The sequence below is a fragment of the Cupressus sempervirens genome, chromosome 8 (genome assembly GCF_028749045.1).
Source record: "Cupressus sempervirens isolate cs-2001-9-10 chromosome 8, ASM2874904v1, whole genome shotgun sequence".
Classification (NCBI taxonomy): Eukaryota; Viridiplantae; Streptophyta; class Pinopsida; order Cupressales; family Cupressaceae; genus Cupressus; species Cupressus sempervirens.
The window spans coordinates 468,924,323-468,948,353 of record NC_143125.1 but is presented as its reverse complement, the minus strand read 5'-3'; the positions used below and the strand labels follow the sequence as shown (position 1 = coordinate 468,948,353).

Below are 24,031 nucleotides of genomic sequence, written 5' to 3'. Positions count from 1 at the left end.
GTCTCAACTCTCCATCCCTTGGAAGGTAATTCCTTCTTATTCCATTTATCCTCCCTCAATTCCTATGCTCCCTTTATGCAGATCAGAACTGTCTTATATCGCAAAACATAACCTTTTATGAATACCTTTGTTACAATTATACTTTCTTCCATGGCTTCAACAAATGAATTTCCTCCTATTTATATTTTCACGATGGGAGAGTCACAACCTTGCATTATTACAACCTTTCAAGAGAGTCACAACCCTTGATACTTTATGCCTTTTGAAAGGGTTGCAACCTTTCTTGACAACCACCTTTTGAAAGAGTCATTATCTTTGCCAATTCTTTCCCATTCCAATCTTCTTTCATTATTCCGTCCTTAGTTCCCATGCTCCTTTCTTTCTTCTTTTCTCCTCCTCCCCTACAAATGAAATTCTCCTCTCCCTTTTATATTTTATGTTTGAGGGAGTCACATCTTTTCATTTCATGTCTTTTGACCATTCATTAAACATAAAATGTTAATTAATTCCTTTATATTCTAAATTATTTTTCTATTTTAATATTAATTTAATTTATTATTAAATCCTATTTCAGAAAGGGGACATCACTGCAAATATGCCTCACCATAATATTTAACCTTGCAAGTTTCAATCTGAACTATCAAATGGTTCCAACAAACACAATTTGATAAGAAACATCACAAGCACATATTTGAACACCTGAAAGAGGCACAGACAGCTTGGAAGACAGAATCTTGAACTTGGAACGTGGATTTACTCTTGATTAAACCTTTAGCAGGTTCTACATAACTTATTTTCTTATTGTTAATTAACAATACCTTCAACTGGATATAAGTATCTTTTGAGCACTCAGTGAATCTGGGAAATAGAAGACATTATATGGCAACCTATTTATTCATTTATGCCAAATTTGGAGAGAAATACTGGCCCTCTGTGAATATCATCTCCTAGCTAAGGTTCCTGAGGACCCAATTGTGAACCCCAGGACCATGATATTGAAACTGCAAAAGGCCTCGAGACAAGGATTTATCCACATAAGTCATTGAGGACTTGCCACTCAGCATGATTTGCGGGACCCAACAAGTCTTGAGGCTGGCCAAGTTGACTCGCCTAGGACTTGAGAGTGGAGTCCCTGCTAGTCCAGTGGAGTCGGGGGCAAAAATTGGTAAGTCTTGAGCTTGGACACAGCCAAGCAGTAAAAGAAGTGGGTTGGGCCAAAAAATGTGGGAAAAACAGAAAAAAGTCATAATTTTGCCCTAGAAATGCATTTTTTTCATTTTTGCATCATCTTTTCAATCATCCAAAAAGACGATGTCCCTCAACCCCCACTTCTGGTCCACAGGGTAACATTATCCTGCACCTCCTCAATTGTTGGCTTTTTCTCACCTCTAGTCCCTTGTGCAGCTTATCATTGCTGCCCCTCAAACCCATCAGTCTCCATTCTCAAACCCCCACTAGGTATTAGAGTTCTGGTCATATAAGAAATTTGGTTAGAACAAGGGGGTCTGGGAGTGGCTACCAGAATCGAGAACTTAGATAATTAATTTTATTACTATCATAATATCATTGATCAACAATGATGTATCATACAATCAATATTGAAGATTCAAATGCAATTATTAGAAGCTTTCCTCAAGTTTTCACCAGACCAAGGAAGAGGAAGATGTAAAATGTTGTAATATGCATTATTTTCTTTCCTTTGTGTAACTCTACCTCTACGGTTTGCTTTTTGTCAAGTCCTTGCCGAGTCTGGAGTCTGAGTCAAAATTTTGGACTGCCAAGTTGAGTTTGTGTTGTCAAACTTTGATATAAGTAGCCTTTGCAAGAAATAATCTTTTTATTTTTTATTTTTCGCAAAATCTAAATAACTCGTTTCAGCCCTCCAGCTCTCAGCAGGAAGCCTGGTACACTCTTCTGGCTTCTTGGAAACCCTTTCCTTAGTTCTTCAAATGTGGCAGCGAAAACCATGTAGATACATGATTCTAGACAGGCCACGCTCAGATCTTCCTGAAGTTTCTTTCAGATGACTGATAAAGGATCTGCAGAGCTCATAAGCCAAAAGGAGGGACAACAAGTGTTAAGGCAATTTACATGTTTAATATGCTCTATAAGTAAGGGGTGAGGCACGATATATGAATGCAGTTAAATTGTATGTAGGACAAGAGGTGTTCATTCAGGACCGACACATATACTTTCATTGGCCATTGTTGAACTTTCTTTAGAACATTTTGATTGACCTTTGATGTAGATTTTTATTATGAATTTCAACATTTAAATTATGGTTATATCTTTATAAGATATGAGAAACATGTGGAGTCTGACAAGTATCATCATCACTGCCACCACTCCAGTACAGTTAGTACATTTGTTTCACTTAGGACATAACATCGTGACTTGTTGTACAACTGTTTCACTTAAGGACATAACATCTTGACTTGGCAAAACATAATTTCAGACACCTGGGGTGGTAGAATGGTGATGTTACATAGCAGCACCTGAAATACTCATTCAATTTCAAAACACAGCTCCAGTTGGAGAAGCTACTAGACAGCTCCTAAGGTCAGGGGCTCAGGAAGTGGATGGATTGAATATCTAGGATTCAAACATGTGGCTATTAACAGAGCAGAAGTGTGAGGACAAGAAAACATGTAAACGTAGAGAGGGTTTAGTTCTCCAGTATTAAATTTTGGTGTTAAACAAAAATATGAATGTAAAATACACAAAATATCGGCTTGTTACTCTTGAGACTGCATTTTACTTTTGGAGTAAGGAAGCTAAATGAGTGGTTAGAGTGTGTTGGGCTGGCCTGGTGATTTTGGCATGTTGAGGTCAGGTTCACGATTAACTCCTTTTATATTTTCATTTTTTTCCTTTTCTTTTTTGATGCCTTTGTTTGGCTTTTTGTGTCTTCCTTTATTTAGAAACAACTCTTTGCCTTGGATGTGATGGAATTTTCCATAATGAGAAAGTGCTTCCGAGAGTTGAAACCATTGTGTTGATGTTTGGGATTGCTGTAATTTGCAATTTGGATCATTAAATGGTTTGAGTTGTGAAACTTTGCTTGAGAAAACTGGAGTGGAAATGGGTGGATACTGATAGTGCAGTTTTGATTATCAAAGTTGAGAAAACAGGGGAGTGGAATTTTCCATACACGCTCATTAACATGCTTGCCTCAAATGTCAGGTGCTTTAAATCTGATCCATGTATTCTGTTAAAGCACTAATACGTAGCTTATTGTGTTGTGCAGCGGTTGGAATAATGTCTGTCATACTTCCAAGTATCTATTAGATTACATATAACTGACTTTTGATTCTATGATAATTCTTTTGTTCAAAAACTGTATAACATAAATTATGTTTTGGAAGAACCTGTAAAAATGAGATTTTGTTTGTGTAGTTCCACACACAAAGACTACAGGGCTTAACACCTCTTACCTGCAGGGTTGTTTCTAGAATTATGCCCTTTTTATTTCCTTGAACGTATTTGTATTAAGTCCATATCATTGTATTTTAATTATGTCAATATTTTATTGTAAGTTGATGTTGAAATTTGTCTTGTTGAATATTGCAGCAAACGAGAGCACGCGCAGGCGATTGATTGGTTACACACTGGCTGAATATGTGGCATTGATCTTTGCCAGTGGTACTCAAGTATATCTTATTCGGCGGATGTTTAGTAGGAGCATTGCCTATAACAGAGTTTAGATCGGCAATTGGCTCTTTTTAAAAGACAAATTACATTGTATCCATCTTTAGTGAAATATAACATTGCTTAGAAGTTGAATATTGAAGCCAAATGCAAATTTGCATCTGAAACAGTATTTGTCTTAATTAAGCAATTATATTGAAAAGAATGTCTTCGAAAACTCACTGAAAATGTAATTCGTTATCAGATATTTTAATTTTTTTTAGAACAGCTCATATTGTATCTTCCTTCAAATCTAAATCTATTTCTTTTTAGATTGTATAGATTGGATGTTTTTTGTCTCATTAAATGTCATGGTCTTCTATTTTTTGAAAAAAGAATAGCTGCTTTCAGAAAGTACATTTTCATGTATATCAATGCAAGTTTTCTTGACAACCTTTGTGTAATGTATATTAATTAACTCGCATATTATTCTCATTTATCATATAACCGAGGAACCTGGTGTTTGCTTAAACTAATAGTGATACTATTTAGTTTCTGGTAATTTTGCATGGACGTTAGCTATCATTTTTAATAAAGCAATGCCGAGTACGTCTCTGTCAGGTTTTACTTGTATAGCGTTCTCAACATTGGATCGGGAGTAGGGCATCTTCTCTTGGATTTAAAGCATGTTGACAGTGCTAGAGAGGGTCATAAAGCTTAAAATGCAAGTGATTATCTCAGATAACTCCAACTTACTAGAATAGATTTTGGATTATGGCATGCTGAAATTCATAGAGGACATGACAAAACAATTGCTGGATGAATGAATGAATAACCTTTTAACTCCACGAGGCTTAAAATAACTTTTGGGACAACAAGCGTTCTCATTTTTCCCTTTCTTTTTCAAAAGTGATGATGAGCTTCTCATTTCTCAATAATCTTCTTGTTGAATAAATGGTACCAAGAAATATCTTTAAAGATATCGACATGTTTGTTCTGATGCCCTTAAAAGTATCACACTTGAAGTAGAATGCCTTTCTCATTCCATTACTTGTATAATGCAAAATACATCCTTTTTACCTATTTCTCTTGGATCTTTTTTATCCCTTCCTTTCATATCGGAGTTGATAAGATTTGATTTTTAATTGACCAAGAAGAATTTTGACTGTCTGTAGAATAATAATATTAGTATATTTTTTTTGTTGATAATTACAAATTTGGCTGATTTCCTCATAATACAATTTCTTCTTTAGAGTATTTTCATATATGCTTGCAAAACTTGTTTATAATTTTTTTTTGTTGATGTTTTATTCGCTACCTATGGGCCATTTGTTCTTGTAAATTTTATTTGCACATTCATTTGTTGTTTTGCTTCATGCATGCTTTTTTGCTCATGAGTTCATTGAAAATAATTTTAAGTCACTTATCCTCTTTCATTTGTTCAAATTCTTTCCAAATATCATATGACACTAGCAATTTTTCTGCAATGGCACATACTCTTGTTTCTCTCCTCATGATGTCATACAAAACCAAACTTTTTATTTTGAACTTAGTTTAGAAATCATACCCATTGAACACCATTGAAAGTACTTAAAAACCAAAATAAATTTGAACAATTTTTCTAAGACCACAACTTTGCCTCCCTACATCTATTTTGAAGAGTATATTATGGTTTCCATGCACCTAAAAATATCTTCTTTTGTAGCCCTCCAAACTAAGCTTGACATTCAAGCCAATCTCAAAGTATTTGTACTTACATAAGAGTATATGTAGAACTTATTTGGTGGTTTTGCTTTCTTTTGTTGGAGAAAATCATGATTTTGTCTTACACGTATTGATTTACATCCTTGCAACTTCATTGTAAGTGCTATTGTAATCCATGAACAATTTTAGCAATCATGAAAAAGTTGTTTGCATATAAAGAAGTTTTACCATATATCCCAAATAGGTCTTATCTCCACTGCAAAATCTATACTTAAAAATTTATCAATATAATTCACAAAAATAATAGAGATTAGGCTACTCCTTTTAGACCATAACGCCACTAAACTTTTCAAATTCCATGTCAATTTTTTTATTGATTATAACCTCTTCATAAAAATTTATCAATATACTTTTAAAAAATGACAGAGAATAGGATATACCATTGTTAGACTCCAATGAGACTAAACTTTCCAAATTGCAAGACAAAATCTTTGTCGACTTTAACCTCTTCATAGAGCCTATGCATAGTGATTGTAAATCACATATGAATCTCAAGTTCTTCTTGTATCACAATCTATACTTGGGACCTTGATGAAAGCTTTTTGAATTCAACAAAAAAAGTGCTTCTTCCTTTAAACCTTGATGAACGCTTTTTGAATTCAACAAAAAAAGTGCTTCTTCCTTTTCCACAATTTTTTGTCATTGATGTGCCTCAAATTGGTTCTACAATGAATTATAATGTTTAGGACTAAACCTTGCTTATCCTTTTGTTCGATTTCTTTATCTTCCACCCCCTTGTTTGTTTTCCTTTAGACCATACCACCAAATAATTTTACAAACAAAACGTTGATCATTATAGTCCCGTGTTTGGAGGGATTAGTAAAGTTGTCACTCAAAAAAATGTATACTAGGTTGCTTGTATAATCACTTGGGAGCCAATGTTTTTGATTAAAGGTAAAAACAAGTTTTTGAGGGACATGAAACCCTTTGTAGAGACATTGACTAACATAAAAGCAAAATGAATCGACAAACAACAATCAACATATCAACAAACAACCAAAATAGAAAAACAAGACACATGACGACTACTGTAACTATATAAAAGTCATTGAAGCTTCAATATCTTGGGAAAGGAGGCAATCATGAAAGTTGATCACGTCATGAACATTATTCTTTTGAGAGTATCTTTGGTTTCTAGTGCTTAACCCATGTTTGCATGAAGCAATGACCTGTTTACCTTTAATCTTTTGTTGCCCAACATCAACATCACCTTTCAAAGCCTAAAATCCTTGTAGCCCTCATCAATGCTCAACGCTCTCATCCTTTTCACCTTCTCAATGAGAATTTATAGGCCTTCGACATTATTTCTAAAGGACTTGCTCAACTTGACTACATTTTCAAGCTCCTTGTGAACTTTCTTAATAGTATCAAGTATTTTAGTGCACCATTAAAAATCATATCTCATGATGTTAGTGTCCTTGTCAAGTTATGTAAGTATCTAACAATTTTCATTGTTGTTTTTGGACAACACCTCACTACCTACTAGGGTCTTCAAGTTGTTCTAAGTAGATCTCAACCTAATATTAGTTTGATCTATCTCTAAGAAGAACCATTTGAGCAAATTAAATTGGCCCTCAACATCATCTTTAGTTAAACTCAAAACATAGTAATTGTTCTCTTGCTAATGTTGATATTGAAGCCTTTAGACATTCAAAAAGAAGGGGAAGTTGATCAAGGATAACTTTAATACATTTCCGGATAAAGATGTAATATCCTAGTCAGTCAGTCATTATTTTGGGGGAAATTTTGTTAACATTAATTTTTTTAAAGAAAAAATATTAAATTCTATTGACAATTTTTCTAAAATTGCATGAAAAATGCAGATTTTCTTGCGAATCTTTCATTATTTTGGGGGAAAATATTAATATATTTGACAATTTTTTATTATTTTAAAGGAAAAATTTTAATTCCATTACTGAATTCTTTTTAATCACATAATTTTTTTACAAAAACTATGATAAAATCTTTCATTATTTTTGGGAAAAATAATTAATGTTTTGGCAATTTTTTTCAATCCCTTGAAAATTGTAGAAAAAATTGGTGAATGAATATTTTAAAAAATGATTTCATAAAGTAACATTAAACATGTATTAATTCATATTAGATAACCTTTGCCAGTATCCCTCTTGCCTACACTAAATTGGGCACAATTGAATAGGGTATGTATATCAATGAAAGGACAATAGAAATGCTTTGGTAGACACCATGAAAAAGTAAAAGCATAGAAAAGGGAACAAAATGTGTACATTATAAATATTTTAAATTGGAGATTATATCATAATTTAATAATAATATCAAGTTGTCATTTTGATTCGATCAAGTTCTATTTCAGCATGAAGTTTTGACACAAATTTCTTCATGACGTCCCCAGGATTAGAGATGTGTGTTCGAGTCTTTACCTTTTCGGAAGCCTATGCATGGGTTCATCTAGATGGATATACTAAGACCACATTATAGGTTAATAATAATATTGTGTATGTAAATATCTTTATGAAATATTTCATCAACAAATATCAAGTTAAATGCTAAAGATATATAATATTTAAACAATTGAACTTGAAATAATTGAAGTTTTCTCATGGCACTCTAACTAGAAAGACTAAATTCATGATCTCAGCTCCAAAAAGCTATCCTAAATTGAATCTCTAGAATGAAAGTGTATAAAGATTGATAAAATGCTAAGGTACTATGCAAACTTCAATGCAAATTATTCTAAATAATCTACTCTAAATGCTTAATTTGATTCAAATTCTCTGATACAAAGATGCAAAGAAAAGCTAAATGAACTCAATTATGCTTAAACTAAATGCTATTTGACTATAGTGGCGATGCAAATGAAGATAGATGATTTAATACTAACTATGCCTCCTATTAATGGTATTTCCCAAGGGTAGGGGTGGGTTCAATTTAAGTTAACCCAAGATTAGAGACAAGGTTGAGTTGTGTTTATTGAGGTGTCTCAAATGAAGGGATAAGATTGATCCATTTAAATTGAAGGGCCAAGATAGAAAATCCTAGTGAGTAATCCATGTGCTACAAATCCTCTTTCCTCATTGGTTGAATTTGCCTTCATTTAGTAGGCTAGGGAAATTAGGATTTATTTATTCAAATAATTAATTAACTTAGTAATGTATGTAAATTAGACGGGTTGGATTTTTTTGATTGAACTATAGAATTAATTGATGAAATCAATTAAATAGTTATTTCATTTTTGTATTTAAATAATCCAAATGACTTATATTTAATAGTCGATGACTATGATCATTTTTTGGTGTATATAAATGCCCCTCTTTGAATCAATGTGGGAAGCACATTAGTTCAAAAAATGTTTGAATTTTTGATTGTCGTTTTTCTAATTTTTGATACAAAACATAGAACTACACACAAAGCTAATTCAAGTTCTTTAATGTTTCTGCAACCTCCTCTTTGACTTGGTTCATTTGTTGAACCGCTTTAAATCCATAATATTTTGAGGTAGGCTATAAATCTTTTTCTTTGTGCTGGCCCTGGTCCTCTTTTGCTAGGGTTAACAACAATCTCCTAAACCAAATCCACAATGACCCTCTCCTCGTGTATATTCTCCAGAGTAATGATCAGAGCATTCATGTTCTAAGTTGAGAATTTCACAAATTTATGTTTGTGGTCAATAATCTTTCTCAAGGTACACTCACATTTGCTAACCCTTTGATTTAACTCCTCAACTTTCTTATCATAAAACTCTTTAGCCTCAACAATGACCTCAACATTCTTAGTGAGATAGTTGTCATATTCTTTTCATTCTTAGTACAGAGAACACGCGCACGCACACACACGCACACACACACACACACACACACACACACACACACACACACACACACACACACACACACACACACACACACACACACACACACACACACACACACACACACACACACTTCTCACTAGAATTCTTCTTAGAAACCTCAAAAGAGGTAAAAAAAAGTAGCTTTTTGAACCCTAACCACATTTTCCTCCTTGGATTGGATCTCTTCAAACTTAAGAAAAAGAGTCTGATGCTTGAGATGTAAGCTTTTAATTTCATGGAAAGCCTATTTAATAACTATAAACATAGATAGAGTTAACTTTTCCCATCTCCAAAATACCAAACACCTCCTCCATCTTCGAAACAAATTCCAGAGAGACCAAATAGGAAGTTTCCTCATTATCTTATATAGACGGGGGTTTCTCAAGACCAATAGGGGGTATCCACATTCTCTTGAGTGGGCAAGGGTTGTTTAGTAGGGGAACATGATCTAGCAAATTGTCATAGTTGATAGGAACTAGAACATCCTCATTACCTTTCTCTAGAGAATTGTCATAGTTGATAAGAAATAGAACATCCTCATTACCTTTCTCTAGAGAAATGTTATTTTCTTAAGTATGTAGGAAGAAACTTATCCTTGATAGAAGAAGCATAAATAATTTTAGACTTGGGAGAAGGGTTGGGTAGGATAACGACATCTTTACTAAAGATGTTACCCTTGTTGAACCCCTAGATCTTCTTACCGAACATAATTTTAAGTTTCTTAGGTGGGGGAGGAGGGCCATCATCATCATCATTTTTAGTAGCCCAACTATCTTCTTTTGAGATCTCATCATCCTCCTCCATACAAATAAATGACACCTTAGAAGGGGAGACATAACCCTTATCCCTAAAATGCTTATAAATGAGAAAATAAGTCCTTTGTTCAAGATGGGGTACATGCTAGGGTTTTTCTCATGAACAATGATACTAGCATTGAGAAAAGATAACAAATATAGAGGAAAGAAAATGCCGTTCATGTGTTTGAAATGATTTAACATTACTAGGTGATAGTCGTAAACTCTGTTGAACCTCCCATTGAAGGTGAACTATTCCATGATAGGCTTAAGAAGGTTCGTCCATATCTCCTTAAATTATTTTGGGAATAAGTAGGAATTGTTTCCATCCACAATAATCTTCTTCTTCTACTTAGATTTGGGGAGATTCTTAGTAGTTTTTTCAAAAAAATTCTTGTCCCAAAGAAAGTTAATTACCTTGAGAGAAACTAGTAACTTCACCCACTAAGCCTTCTCCAATGATTACAAACTTGCCAAAAAAGTTGAGTTTTTCTTTGTGACATTTCCCACAAAAAAATAATGAACTTGTCAAAACCATGATGTTTCTTCGAGAAGGAGTAACAACTTCTTTGTTGCCTCCAAGGTGGTATCGATATTATCAAGATTTTTCGCCTCCAAGAATCATAACCACACATAGACACCATCATTTTACCATTGTGTATGTAGCACCCAAACTTCACTATTTATTGTAATTAACCTAAGAGAAAATAACAATTTCACCCAGTAAACTTTCTTCAATGATCACAAACTTGCCATAAATGTTGAGCTTTTCATTGTGCCATTCCCCACAAAAAAATGACGACCTTGTCAAAACCATGAAGTTTCTCTGAGAATGGAGTAACAACTTCTTTGTTGCCTCCAAGGTGGTATCGAGATTATCAAGATTTGTCACTTCCAAGAATCACAACCACACATACTAACCATCATTTCACCATAGTTTGCGTAGCACCCAAACTTCACTATTTATTGTAATTATGAATTAATAAATATTGCCCACAATCTCCACCTACTTAGATTTTACAAGTGGTTATATCTATTAGTTACATCCTCTTTCTACATTTTCCTTTTTTCTATGGTAACAATGAACTCTAAAATTTCCTTATGCCTATTTTTACCCTAAATTTTTAGTCTTAGGTTTCCTAAAATTGGTTCCTTTTTCTTGTTATGAACCTTTACCTTTTATGTCATTCTATTGTGTTTTTTATGTGCTCAATTGTAGCTATTTTTGATTTTTTTTTCATTGGAAGGGTCATCCATTGTTTGCTAATTGACATGGGCCATGACTTGTTAATTAAAGACTATTTTAAGAGTGTTGAAAATTCAATATTCTAATCAGACATATCACATTATCTCATGACAAAGATACCTATGAGAGGATTTGGTGCTTTGAGGTGGTGATCATCATCAAATCAAGAAGGGGAGACCCATACAGTACTTAGTGACTACTCAGCAACAAATATTTTGGATTCCTATAAGAGGGCTTGTATATATCTATGACAAAGTTTGATGTTAGAAATCAATTCTCTTTATGACATCAAGAGTCATCAAATTAGAAGTTGGATCAACCAAGCACCATGTGGGTTAAAACTTAAGGTTGAAAAGTTATATTATTTGATCAATGGTTTTTATGACACTATTGATAGTGGAATTTTCAAAAGAAGAATGTCCTCTCAAGAATAGTGAAACCAATAGATGCATGTAGAGTCTAATTTTAAGTCTTGAGAAAGTATTGAGGAGATGAATGACTCACATTGTTTGGTGAGCCCAAGATGTGGGGAAGAGTAATACCTAACACTTCACTGTCAGATCTTGAGGGACCTAAAAGTGATAGTAATGATAATATAAGACGACTTGGAATATTTTGATTGGATAGTGACATGAAGTGAAAATATTTTTAGTGCCCATGAAGCTACGATATGGTGATAAATGTAAAAAATGACCCAAAATTTTTATTTGGCTTATATATTGACAAGTTGGAAGAATGGATTAAAAAAACATTGGGGGTAAGGGGACCCCAACTTGCTAAGTACACGGTGAAGCTGCTTCTCTATGAGGATGATCTTATTCTATAGAAATAGTTGGGCATAGACTTCAAGAAAAAAATCAACTAGGTAACTTGTAGAAATATGCGGATACATGGGGGATTGAGGGATTCCTTTTTGTTCCAAAATAGGTATAGACAGATAGAACATGTGGTTGGAAAACAAAACAAATTCTTTTTGGGTTGCTAGTCACTCCAATTGGGCTATATGGTTGTGAGATTTGGGGGAGCAACCTATCTAACCACAAATGGAAGTAGATAGAAAGAATACAAAAATACCTTATCACTACTAACCTTAAATAAAAAATACAACATGCGATCCTCTTGGTTGAAGTAGTGATGCTCTCAATGAAGGCTTTTGCAGTTATTCATAGGATAAGTTATTTATACAAGGTTGAAAATATGGACATACAATGCAAGCCCAAGTTTGTGGTTGAAGAGGAATTAGAATAGAGAAGAAAACACAGATGAAGAAGAATGAGAAATGGTTAAATAAGTGGGACATTGACATTCTTAAATGTCCCAACACCCATTAGGAGATAAAAAGGCTTATGTTGGAAAAATTTAAAGCTTCCATGTGGACACAACAAATGGGGAAGAAAAATACACACTATGTGAAAGAGTTCAACCCCACATGGTGCCATCAAGTTAAAGATTACCTATGGGTGGACATGAAAGGTAAAAATTGATTGCTAGTGGTATAGTTAAGAATGAGATCTCATCATCTATGGTGTGAGATGAGTAGTGTTGGAAGATTGGCAGATTGGAGAAATTGGTTTGATGATGATATGTTACATTCATGATTGAGTTTTTCATTGATGTCAACATAGCATGTCTGATGTCTTCTATGGTATTTGACAAAAGAACAATGAAAACATTAAGTTGGTATAGACGACTAGTTGAGTATGATAACCACTCAAGGTTATGAGAGATACTTCTGAGTATCTGGTATATGTAGTTAATGTCAGAAGTAGGAAGGACAAGTCTAGAAGAAGTTATGTAAGTTTTGGTGATGCCTATTATGAGATAGAGTTTATAAAGGCATGTTCTGGTAAAATTTTTATATCTCTTAGTAGAGTTGATATCTTGATGATCAAGGTTGAGGACATGAAGATGACATGTTGAGGATGTTGTGGCTAAGATCGCTCATCATAATATTGCGTGTACAGAAAGTTATTCAAGATGCAAGGTGAAAGATTTGTGTTATCGCTAAGTGTAATGTGTTCTTAATGAGGTCCTATAATAATTAGCTAAGAAGGACTAACAATTGACTCACTATAAAGGAAGGACATTTTCCTTTATCATGACACACATGGATATGAGGATATGCGAATTGTAAATGTTTGAAAAGTAGTAGAGGATGCAAAGTTGAGCAGAGTAGTGTGGAAGTGAAGGAAACTTCATTGCAGAGGTTTTCCTGAGTGATTCGAGGTTTGGTACTTGGATCCAAGGTTTGTGACCTGGTCTACAAGGTCTGATAGTGATTGGTCTAGTTGATAGGATAGAGGAAAGTATAGAGAAAAGAAGAAGATACTAGTAAATTACTTGTTTGAGCAGTGAGCTCTTCTTCTAGTTGAAATTACATGTTTGGGTAGTGGTCTCTTCTTGCATACATTATACCACAACTCCTAACAAGGTTGGAATCTCCTAGCAGGGATTTAAAGTCTCCTAACATGGACTCATTGTACTAAATGTTGTAATAGACTCCTAATAGGGTCTATCCTCTAACAAAGAATATTTATATTAGTACATCATCTTGTGGGCATCATTCCCATAGGGGTTTTCCCTCTGATCAAGGGTTTCCCTAGTCAACATATCTTGTGTAATTGTCTATGTGCATCTTTGTATGGTTGTTGTTTACTTTGATTGAATGGTTAAGTTTGTTTAATGAAGATAAGTGGTTTAATTATTGGATAACTGATTCACCGTGCCCCCCCCCTCGTTGTCTTGGTGGACTATTGTTTCTAACAAGTAGATGGGGTACCCAAGGAAGTTTGGGAAGAAAGAAAGTGCATTTTTTGTAGTAAAGGGTGCATTGAAATAGATTGACACTTTATTTTTGATTGCATTGCCTACTAGGATATCCAGGAATAGTTTAAGGAAAATTTGAAGGGGTGCCACTTGCATCCACTCTATGCAAAAATAAGACTACACAAAACAACTAGATTTTTGAGGCAAATTCATAACAAGTAGGTTGACATAGAAAATAACATGAAAGTGGTCCCATATATTTCTGGCCTCGTGGACGTTATTAAAATAACTTCATTTATTTATTCATGTTGACATGGTCAACATTTGGTGTATTTGCAAAGGGTCATGTCTTTAATCTTAATCATTGATTTTTGCATAGCCTATGAGTATTGCGAAACTTTTTAAAGTGACAAAATATAAATGATCATTTGGATGTGCACACTAGAGTTCTAGAAACAAGTGTGGAGAAAATCTAGGGTTTCATTGAGAAATGGGAGGCAAAGTAATTGAAGCAGTAAGTAACTTGACTCTTTTTTAATAGTATTTCTTAGTAATATCTAAGGTGCTAAAATAAGTCTTAGAAATATAAAACTAAAGAGAATCTAGAGAACTTGGTTTTAGATTATGGTAAAAGCCAGTTTTGAAGGGACCCAAGTCCCTTTACAAAATACTAAAGATAATCAATAAAGAACTACTAGCTTTTACAAGGACTTAAAACCTTAAGTTTTGGAAAAAAATCCAAACCAAGTTTTACAGGGACCTAAAACCAAAAGTTAAAACCAAATTAAATGACCAAGTTTTACAAGGACCTAGAACCTAGAGTTTTAAACAAATTGGAAAGCAAAAAGAAAAGAAAACCAGCAAAACCACGCAACCCAGAAACCAACACACCCAATCCACAACCAACACCTACAATAGTTCCTTGATAATGTTCGCCACCTCTTTACTTGCTTCAACAATACTTTGGATGATGTCAGTTGGTGAAAGAGCATGAACCCCAAGAGCCTCAAAAATCTTTTTCCTTGTGCTCTACCTGGTTCTCTTACTAGGCCCATCAGGACTCCCCACACCAATATTACTAGGAGACATAATCTCTTCATTACTTTTATTTCCTAGACTAGATGCTACTACACAAAGACCAATATTAATATAAAGAACCTATTTAGCTAACATTAGTTTTTCTATTTAAAAATCTAAATTCATTGAAATCTCTTATAATAAAAAAAAATGAAGAAACTAGTACAAATGCTTAACACAAGAAGATAGATGAGGATACAATGAATAAACACGATGGTAAAACTGTTCCATGCGATGTGTGGCATAGAGGTTCATAAGCCATAATACTAGATAATTTTTCCAGTGTTTAAGATATAGAATTTCCAAACTTTGGTTGGAAAGCATTCAATTACTTGCATAGGAAAAGAGAATACATAATTCCACCACGTAATATTAGGATATTATACTTGGTTAAGCTCATTTTTCATAGTATATTTATTGATGCCAATTTAATGAAAATGAAAGTTAAGCACTATCATTGAGGACATAGAGCTACTCTATCTACAAATGGTAAATGTTAGAGTAAAGGATTAATTTAATTTAATTTATTAAATTAGCTTTACTTCCTACTTAAGATTTCCTTTTATGCACATGAATTTCCATTTAATAATTAAATATTAATTATAAATGTCATTTACCTCTTAGGGTTTTCCTTTTAGGTTTTAGGATCTCCTTCTATAAGGATTGATCAATTGTATATTTCATTAATTCTTTTTGTTTGATAATATAATATTGCATATTTTTAGAGCTGAACCCTTTCCTTCTTTTGTCTTTGCTTCTCTGTGATAGGTTCTTGCATGTAGGTGTTCTACTGGATCTATGAATTTTTATTGCTCCAATCCTTCATGGTATCAAAGTCGGATATGCTATAATTTATTCTTATTTGGAGGAAAACATGAACAAGGATTTGACATAACCGATCTAGCATTTTTGAGTATTTTTTGTGGAAATAGGAGGATCTCTAAATTTTGGGGTATTTTGAATCCAAACAAACCTCATGATTAGATTCAAAGGACATCAAAACCACTATTTCCATACAAGGAACTTCATTTTTGGAGTCTAGGCAATTCTAAGGCAATTTTTGCTTACCAAGGCCATAAGACCCTTGGCACACAAAATGAGTTAGGGAAATTAAAAAATTGCAAAAAATTGATAAGTAGGAGATAATTTCCACAAGTCAAACTGTGATATTGCTATTAGGATTTAACTGTGTGATTTTGAGTCAAACTCATTGACCCATGTTTCATGAGTAGTGATTCAACATGAATCCACCTCTCATGAGAATAAATGGAAAATTTAGCACTCATTGGATCTAGGTGATGCTCCTAGGGGTGAAGCACCGAGACTTTCCAGGAAGTCACCCATCCCAGTACTACTCCATGGTTAAATCCTGATAGCAATATCATAGTTTGACTTGTTGTGGAAATTATCTCCTACTTGTCAATTGATGGGCTTAAGGGGTTTTCTAATGAATGGTTCATAAGGCACAACACTTGGTGAAGGTTTTGTAAATGGGGTTGCAAGCTTTGGATTTAACCATGGAGGAAACTTCATAGTTAAGCGCACTTAGGTTGGAATAGTACTGGGATGGGTGACCTCCGAGAAGTCCTGATGCTTCACCCCTGTGAGCATCACCTAGATCCAATGAGTGCTAAGTGTTCCATTTATTCTCATGAGAGATGGATTCATGTTGAATCACTACTCATGAAACATGGGTCAATGAGTTTGACTCAAAATCACATAGTTAAATCCTGATAGCAATGTCACAATTTGAATTGCTGTGGAAATTATCTCCTACTTATCAATTGATGAGCTTAAGGGGATTTATAATGAATGGTTCATAAGGCACAAAACTTGGTGAATGTTTTGAAAATGGGGTTTCAAGCTTTGGGTTTAACCATGGAGGAAACTTCATAGCTAAGCGCACTCAGGTTGGAGTAGTACTAGGATGGGTGATCTCCCGGGAAGTCTCGGTGCTTCACCCCTATGAGCATCACCTAGATCCAATGAATGATAAGTGTTCCATTTATTCTCATGAGAGATGGATTCATGTTAAATCACTACTCATGAAACATGGGTCAATGAGTTTGACTCAAAATCACATAGTTAAATCTTGATAGCAATATCACAATTGCAAAAAAGTTTTTTTTTTTTTTTTGCATTTTTTCAAAATAAAAAAGAGCATCCCTCTTTTTAAAATTTTCTCCATTGAGTAGCCACCAATCTACCACCCAGCAGCCACCACAACTCCACCTCCACCAGTGGCACTGCCCAATGACCACCATCGCCAAACCTTCATCTAGCGTCCACTGCCACCTAACCTCCACCCATGCACCACTGTCATGTTACTAGTGGTGCTCCAACCAAAAAGTTGGTCACATGAAGGTGAAAGGGCTTATGTTTTGGGGTTTTAAGGGGGATTGATTTCTTTTCTTTGGCATAACAGGGTACTTGTCATTTTTTGGCTCTATTAGGAGTATATGGATCAAAATTGGGAAAACAAGTTATCGTCGAAAAGATGATTCAAAGATGGACACATTGGTGTACGTTTTACTGATGAATCTTTCTAGCATGATACTTATTTTTACACTAAAATCTAGATGATTTTTCTTGCATTTTGGGGGGCATAACTTTCTCAAATTTGCTACTTTTTTAATCTAGAAGAAGTGTTAGGAAAGTCTCTTCGAAATCTTTCCAGATTCTCTATTATTTTTTAAAGAATTTTTCAAATGTACACATGATTCTCATTTGAATATTTTTTTCTCTTCTCATTGTATAAGATTTCTTACTAGCTATTGGGGTTTAGTTTTTTTCATTGTGGGGGGTATTTTACATGCTTGTTTCCATCATTTACATTAGTAAACTAGAACTATATCAAAACAAACACCTTCTAAAAACATGGCCGAGACCTCTTCTTGTCTAGCACTTCTAACCCCACATAACCATCACACATGGAAGACCATGATGACACGGATTCTCCTTTAAAAAGGATTGTGGTATTGTTTAGATGATGTGGAACCGATTTTACAGAGGGCCTTTGATTTCATACAACATAGGAACAAGATGGATGAGGCCATGTGGCTGATTGCTTTGTAGGTATTTGATAGTTTGTAGTTTTATCTTGATGGGTGCACTACTCCTAGAGATATGTAGACTAAGCTAGATGGATTATTTGGTACAATCAATAAGTTCATGGCTCTTTAGATTGAGGCAAAGCTTACATCACTTATACCTGATTCTTTTCCCTTCATTGAAGAATTTTTGATGAAGTTTAAACAACAAAGATATTTGTTATATAGTTGTGGGAAAGTAAAGATTGATAAGGAGTGCATTTATCTAATTTTTTCAAAGCTTTGAGGAAACTTTCATATTTTCTCTTCTAGCTTCCATTCCATTATGGATGCCTTGGGCCCCAAATTTACCATGCCCACATTTGAGGTATTTTGTGATAATTTTATTGGAGAGCAGGCTAAGCTTACACAGTTGGACTCTCTAACATGATCAAATAACTAGGCATTGGTTGCTCAAACATCTATAGGGAAGTCAATGCATAAATCGAAGCCCATAATAGATTCAATTGGTAGTGAGAGTTCCTCCAAGCCATCTCCTAGATTAGGTTCTCATAAATCCATTCCAAAGGCTAAACCTTCTAAGTCTATATGTCTTCCTTGAAGATTAAGAAGTTTATAGGTGATCCTTGTAATTTTTGTGGCAAGGAATGACATCTATTTCCTAGGTATTGGAAATGTCTTGAGGCTTTAGAAGAGGTCATGCAATGACACAATATTGCTTCTCTAAAGCCACCACCTCATCCTTTAGGGGAAAAATATGCTCTTTTTCCATGAGCTTTATCTTGTTCTACTACTTGGATAATTGATTCAGGTTCTTCTCACCATATGACACACTCACTTGATTTGGTTACCTCACTTTCTTAGAGTGTTACTACATAGATTGCAGTTGGTCACTCCACAAAATTTTATTTTTAGGTTCTGGCACTGTCTCTTTGGAGTGTGGTTCCCTACAAGATTTTCTATTGGTTCTAGCCATTTCTATGAACCTCTTTTCTATCTATTAGATTTTTCATTTTGGATTTGGTAAGATAGTTGAGCTCTCACCACATGATGTGGTTATTCAAGACCTCTACAATCTTGATTTGGTTGTTGCTAATAGGAGTGTTGACTTAAAATCTCACTTATATCACTTTGATGGCTTCAAGAGCTTCGATTCTACATATGTTTCTCTTATTACTCATGCAGACATAGAGAAAAAACTTTGGCATGAGTGTTTTGGCCAAGTCAACTACATATATCTACAACATATGAGTACACATGAGCTAGTAACTGGGCTACCTCATATCTCTTGTACTGATGGTATTTGTCAAGGTTGTGCATTTGGAAAACATTACATAGATCCTTTTCTAGTAGGTAGATCCACATGTGCTAAGCCACCATTGGAGTTGATACACAATGATCTTATGTCATTCCCCACTCCATCTTTTTCTGGTGCCTGATATGTACTTACCTTCATAGATGACTTCTCTAAATGCACATGAGTGTACTTCTTGAAGCACAAGTTCAATGTCTTTGATTCTTTTTGAATCTTTAAAACATTTGTAGAGAAGCAGTTTGGTCTTCTTATCAGGTATATAGGCTTTGACAATGACATGGAATATGTGAATCAACCTTTCAAAGATTTTTGCACTAAGTATGGTTTGCAACATTAGTTTATATTTCCCCATACCCCTCAGCAGAATGCAATTGCTAATAGAAAGAACAAATCATTACAAAAGATGGCCAATTGTATGATGTAGTCTCAAGATATGAGTCCCTTTTGGGCTGAGGTTATCAATTGTGCCAACTATACTAAGAACAATATGCCTCACAAGGCATTGCGTCATTTGAATCCTAAGAAGGTTTGGACTTATGTCAAGCCAGATGGTAGTGAGGCTTAGGCATTTATTCTAAATGCATAGTGGAAATCCATGGAGAGAAAGAACCAACTACTCATATTTGTTGGCTATTGTGAGGATGCAAAGGCATAAAGGTTGTTTGATGATCCTAATTCTAGAGAGGTCTTTTTTTGATGAGATATCCATTTTGTGTGTGTCATCCTCTGATAAAGCCTCCATCACCAACTTATCCCTCACTGTCGAGTACTTCCTCCTCTTATCTACAAGATTATTTATCCTTTGAGGAATCTTTGATGAATATCTACCTTCCCCTCCTCCCCTTGATGTTCCACAATTATCCAAGTGGGCTCATGATACTATTGATGTAGCTGGACATGTGGAAGGAGATCCTTTAGACTCTCATTCCACTTGTGCTTATACATCTAGTACTGGAATATTGATTTATGCCATTTTAGATGATCCAAAAAGTTTTTCACAGGTGACATGACACTCAAATTAGGTTAGAGCTATAGATGAGAAGTACTCTTCTTTGATAAAGAACCACACTTGGGAACTTATTCCTCTTCTAAAAGGAAGAAAGTTTGTTTCGTTCAGGTGGTGTACTGCACTAAGTATGTTGTAGATGGTTCTATTGATAGGTACAAGGCACATCTTGTTGCGAAGATATTTTCAAAGGTGGAGGGTATTGATTACTTCAAGGCCTTTGCTCCTTTTTCCAAGATGAATTCTATTTGCCCTGTACTCCCTTTTGCAACTTCTCAGGGATGGAAAACATTTTATATGGATGTGGAGAGTTCTTTTTTGAATGGAGACTTATATGAGGAGATCTATATGGAGCAACCTTAGGGTTTTGTGCATGACTCTTCTATTGTGTGTAGAGTTTGGAGGTCCTTATATGGTCTCAAAAAATACCCTTGGGATTGGAATGAGAAGATGGATCCCTCCTTTCTTGTATCACACTTCACACACTGTCATTCTGATCCTACAATTTCATGGGGCTGATCTATTGATACTTGTGCTATATGTTGACGATCTCATTATTAAAAGCAACTCACCCTCTATGATTTAGAGTGTTTAATGAGCATTGAGAGAGTAATTTGAGATAATAGACCTTGGACTTCTACATTATTTTTTGGGCCTATAAGCTATTTAGTCTTTGGATGGGATAACCATACTCTAGTAGAAGTATGCTCTTGATATGCTTCAGAGATTCAACATGCTTGATTGTAAGCCTACTCCCACAACTTTTTATTTGGGTGTTGTTTTATCTTCCACTTTCTCTACACCTATAATGGATTCCACTTTATATAGACAACTTATGGGTATTTTATTGTACCTGATGCACACACATCTTGATCATTCCTTTGTGGTTGGCGTTATCTCTTGATTCTCACATGATCCTCATGAGAGTCATTGGAAAGCTGCTAAATGTATTTTGAGGTATGTTCATGGTACTACATGTTATGACATCCATTCTACACCAGGGGATCCTCACATTGTTGGTTATACAGACTTAGATTGGTTTGGTGATATTGATGATCAAAATTTTACTTCTGGCTTCATTTTTTGTCTTGATTCTAGACCTATGACATGGTCTTGCAAGAAGAAACATGCTCACACATTATCATCTCTAGAGAAAGAATACATGGAAGTTGTGCTAGCTAGTTAGGAGGTTTTATGGCTTCGATAGTTGATGATAGAGTTTGGATTTCCCCCTAATACTTCCACCTTTATTTGGTATGAAAATCATAGTTCTATACACATTTTACTCAACCTCATTGAGTATCAACAAACTGAGAACATTGAGTTCATATGCACTTCATTAGGCATTTGATTTAGGATGACTCTCTAATCTTGGAGTATATCCCCACTACTGAGCAAGTTGTAGACATCTTCACTACACCTTTTTCATCCCCATGGTATCTTTAGCTATGTTATATGATTGGGGTGAAGGAAGTTGTTCTTGAGGGGTCTCAATGATGAGTTCTTCCTTCCTTCTTTTATTTTTTACCATTCTTCTATCTCTTTTTGGAGTAGGGGTTCCCATGTGGTTTTCCCTATTTCTCTATTTTTTAGAAATTTGGTTGTGTTGGATACCTCATCAGGCTATGTTGCCAAGACCCATTTATGCTTTGAACATTGTTGTTTCCTTTATTTTCATGCATTTTTTGTAGATGCATTGTTGCTCATCTTAAGAGGGTTTAGTACTAAACAAACCAAATTCAACTAGCACAAGAAACCTTGCTAGTAAATATTTCTCATACTAATATCATATTTGGAAAGCTATCATAAAAGCATAAATTATTACATAAGCAAGACAAGAGCAAAATTATAAATAACATACCTTTGTGATCTAGTCCTACTAGCATGAAAGCGAAAAGAAAGAAAAGAAAAAGTGATTACCTCACCTAGTAAGATGCCCACCTTACCATGAATCACCAAGAGAGAGGGAGAGCCAAACAAAGGGCCAAACTTGATAGTTCACCCATTAACTGTTCTTGCAATTGTAATGTGTCTTCTGATGGCTTCTGGAATCCCCATAAATCCACCTTCTTATATCACAATGAATATGAAATGTGTGTCTCCTCAGGATTTAACAACTTCTGTGCATTACTTTCAGAAGATTTAGCATATTGAAAATTGAAAAATGCATGTCTCTTCAGGATTTAGCAATTGATGTGCATTACCTTCGAAGATTTAACATGTTGAAAAATTAAAAAATGCGTCTCTTCAGGATTTAGCAACTTATGTGCATTACCTTCCAAGATTTAGCATTTTGAAAAACAAACTATACTACAAGGGGGACCCTATATATACCCCCTCCTTATCATGGCTGTCTACTAGACATGATAAGGAAGAGGAAGAGGATACCTACTTCACAACATAAGGAGATATCCTATTAACAACAATGTACACTATGTTCTTAGTGAAGGGTATTGACCCTTATATCCAAGATCATAGATAATCATGAAAAGGATATGCCACTTATGAAAAAAAGATCCTTAAAGAAAGAGATCTTATCAACAAGACCCCCACCATAGAGGAGTGCATTTAGATAAAATATCATCTTTCAAAGATAAACCAACTAGGAATAAAGATTCAATCATCAAGCCTCCTATAAAGATGAGGAAAAGGAATCTTTGGAATGAGAAAAATAACTCTAACACCAAAGCAAGGGTAAAGGGATAAGAGTTTATAAATAATATAATTTGCAACATAAATAAGAGGTGATGACTTAGGAAAACAACCTCTCAAAAAAGATTATCCATAGTCAAAACATTTGTCAATATGAAGAGATAATATTACAATATAAATACGTATCACTAAGCTAAGGAAAGCAGTTCCCTAGACAAAGAAAAAGAAGGAAGAACTTTTCCCTCCAGGGAAGAAGACAAGGGATACATTTTCAAAAAAAAATTCTTAGAAAAGATATCTTGAATAGATTCTATGAATGGATCCTAGGAGACTAGATGGAAATACACCTCTTGCCCCCCACTCTAGAGGCAAGAGGAGAAGAGATCTATATTATATCAGAATGAGGAGAATCCCCTATATCAAAATAATGAAAGAACTATAAAACTGCATGAGAGTGAGATATAATTCCTAAAGCAACTCTTTCATGAACATATAATTTGAGATGTCCACAATCAGCAAGTGTGTATTACGATAATGAAAATGACATTTATATTTGGATAAGGAATCTTTTAGTATAGGTTTAAAGATTTATTTTTTAGAATTCATTAATTCAACATACACCTTTTTAGCCACCTCTTGAAAAATATCATGGTTATCCAAGATAGGTGTAGGAAGAAGATTATGAAGAGGAGCATGACGATTATCATTACCTACCTTAACTTGAGATTATGAATAACCAACACCATGAAAATCCAGTTTAGGGGGTATATGGATTGGATACTTAATACCATGCTCATTAACTCCAAGTGCTAAACCTCTATAACCTTGTTTAGTTATCATATTATATCTTATAGTGTACATATCATATAAAGTGTCTACAAGGGGTGATTTTTTATCGTGTTTAT

General features: G+C 34.5%; 1 protein-coding gene across 1 annotated transcript in view; it reads left to right on the top strand.

The window, feature by feature from the left end:
* Nucleotides 1-3,968, top strand: part of LOC149543268 (transmembrane emp24 domain-containing protein p24beta3-like) — a 39,319-nt gene extending 35,351 nt beyond the window's left edge. Inside the window, exon 4 of the mRNA XM_089798119.1 lies at nt 3,571-3,968. Within this exon, the coding sequence (XP_089654245.1) occupies nt 3,571-3,704 (134 nt within the window). The 3' untranslated portion in view covers nt 3,705-3,968. The remainder of the gene's footprint in view (nt 1-3,570) is intronic.
* The last annotated feature ends 20,063 nt before the right edge of the window (nt 3,969-24,031 follow it).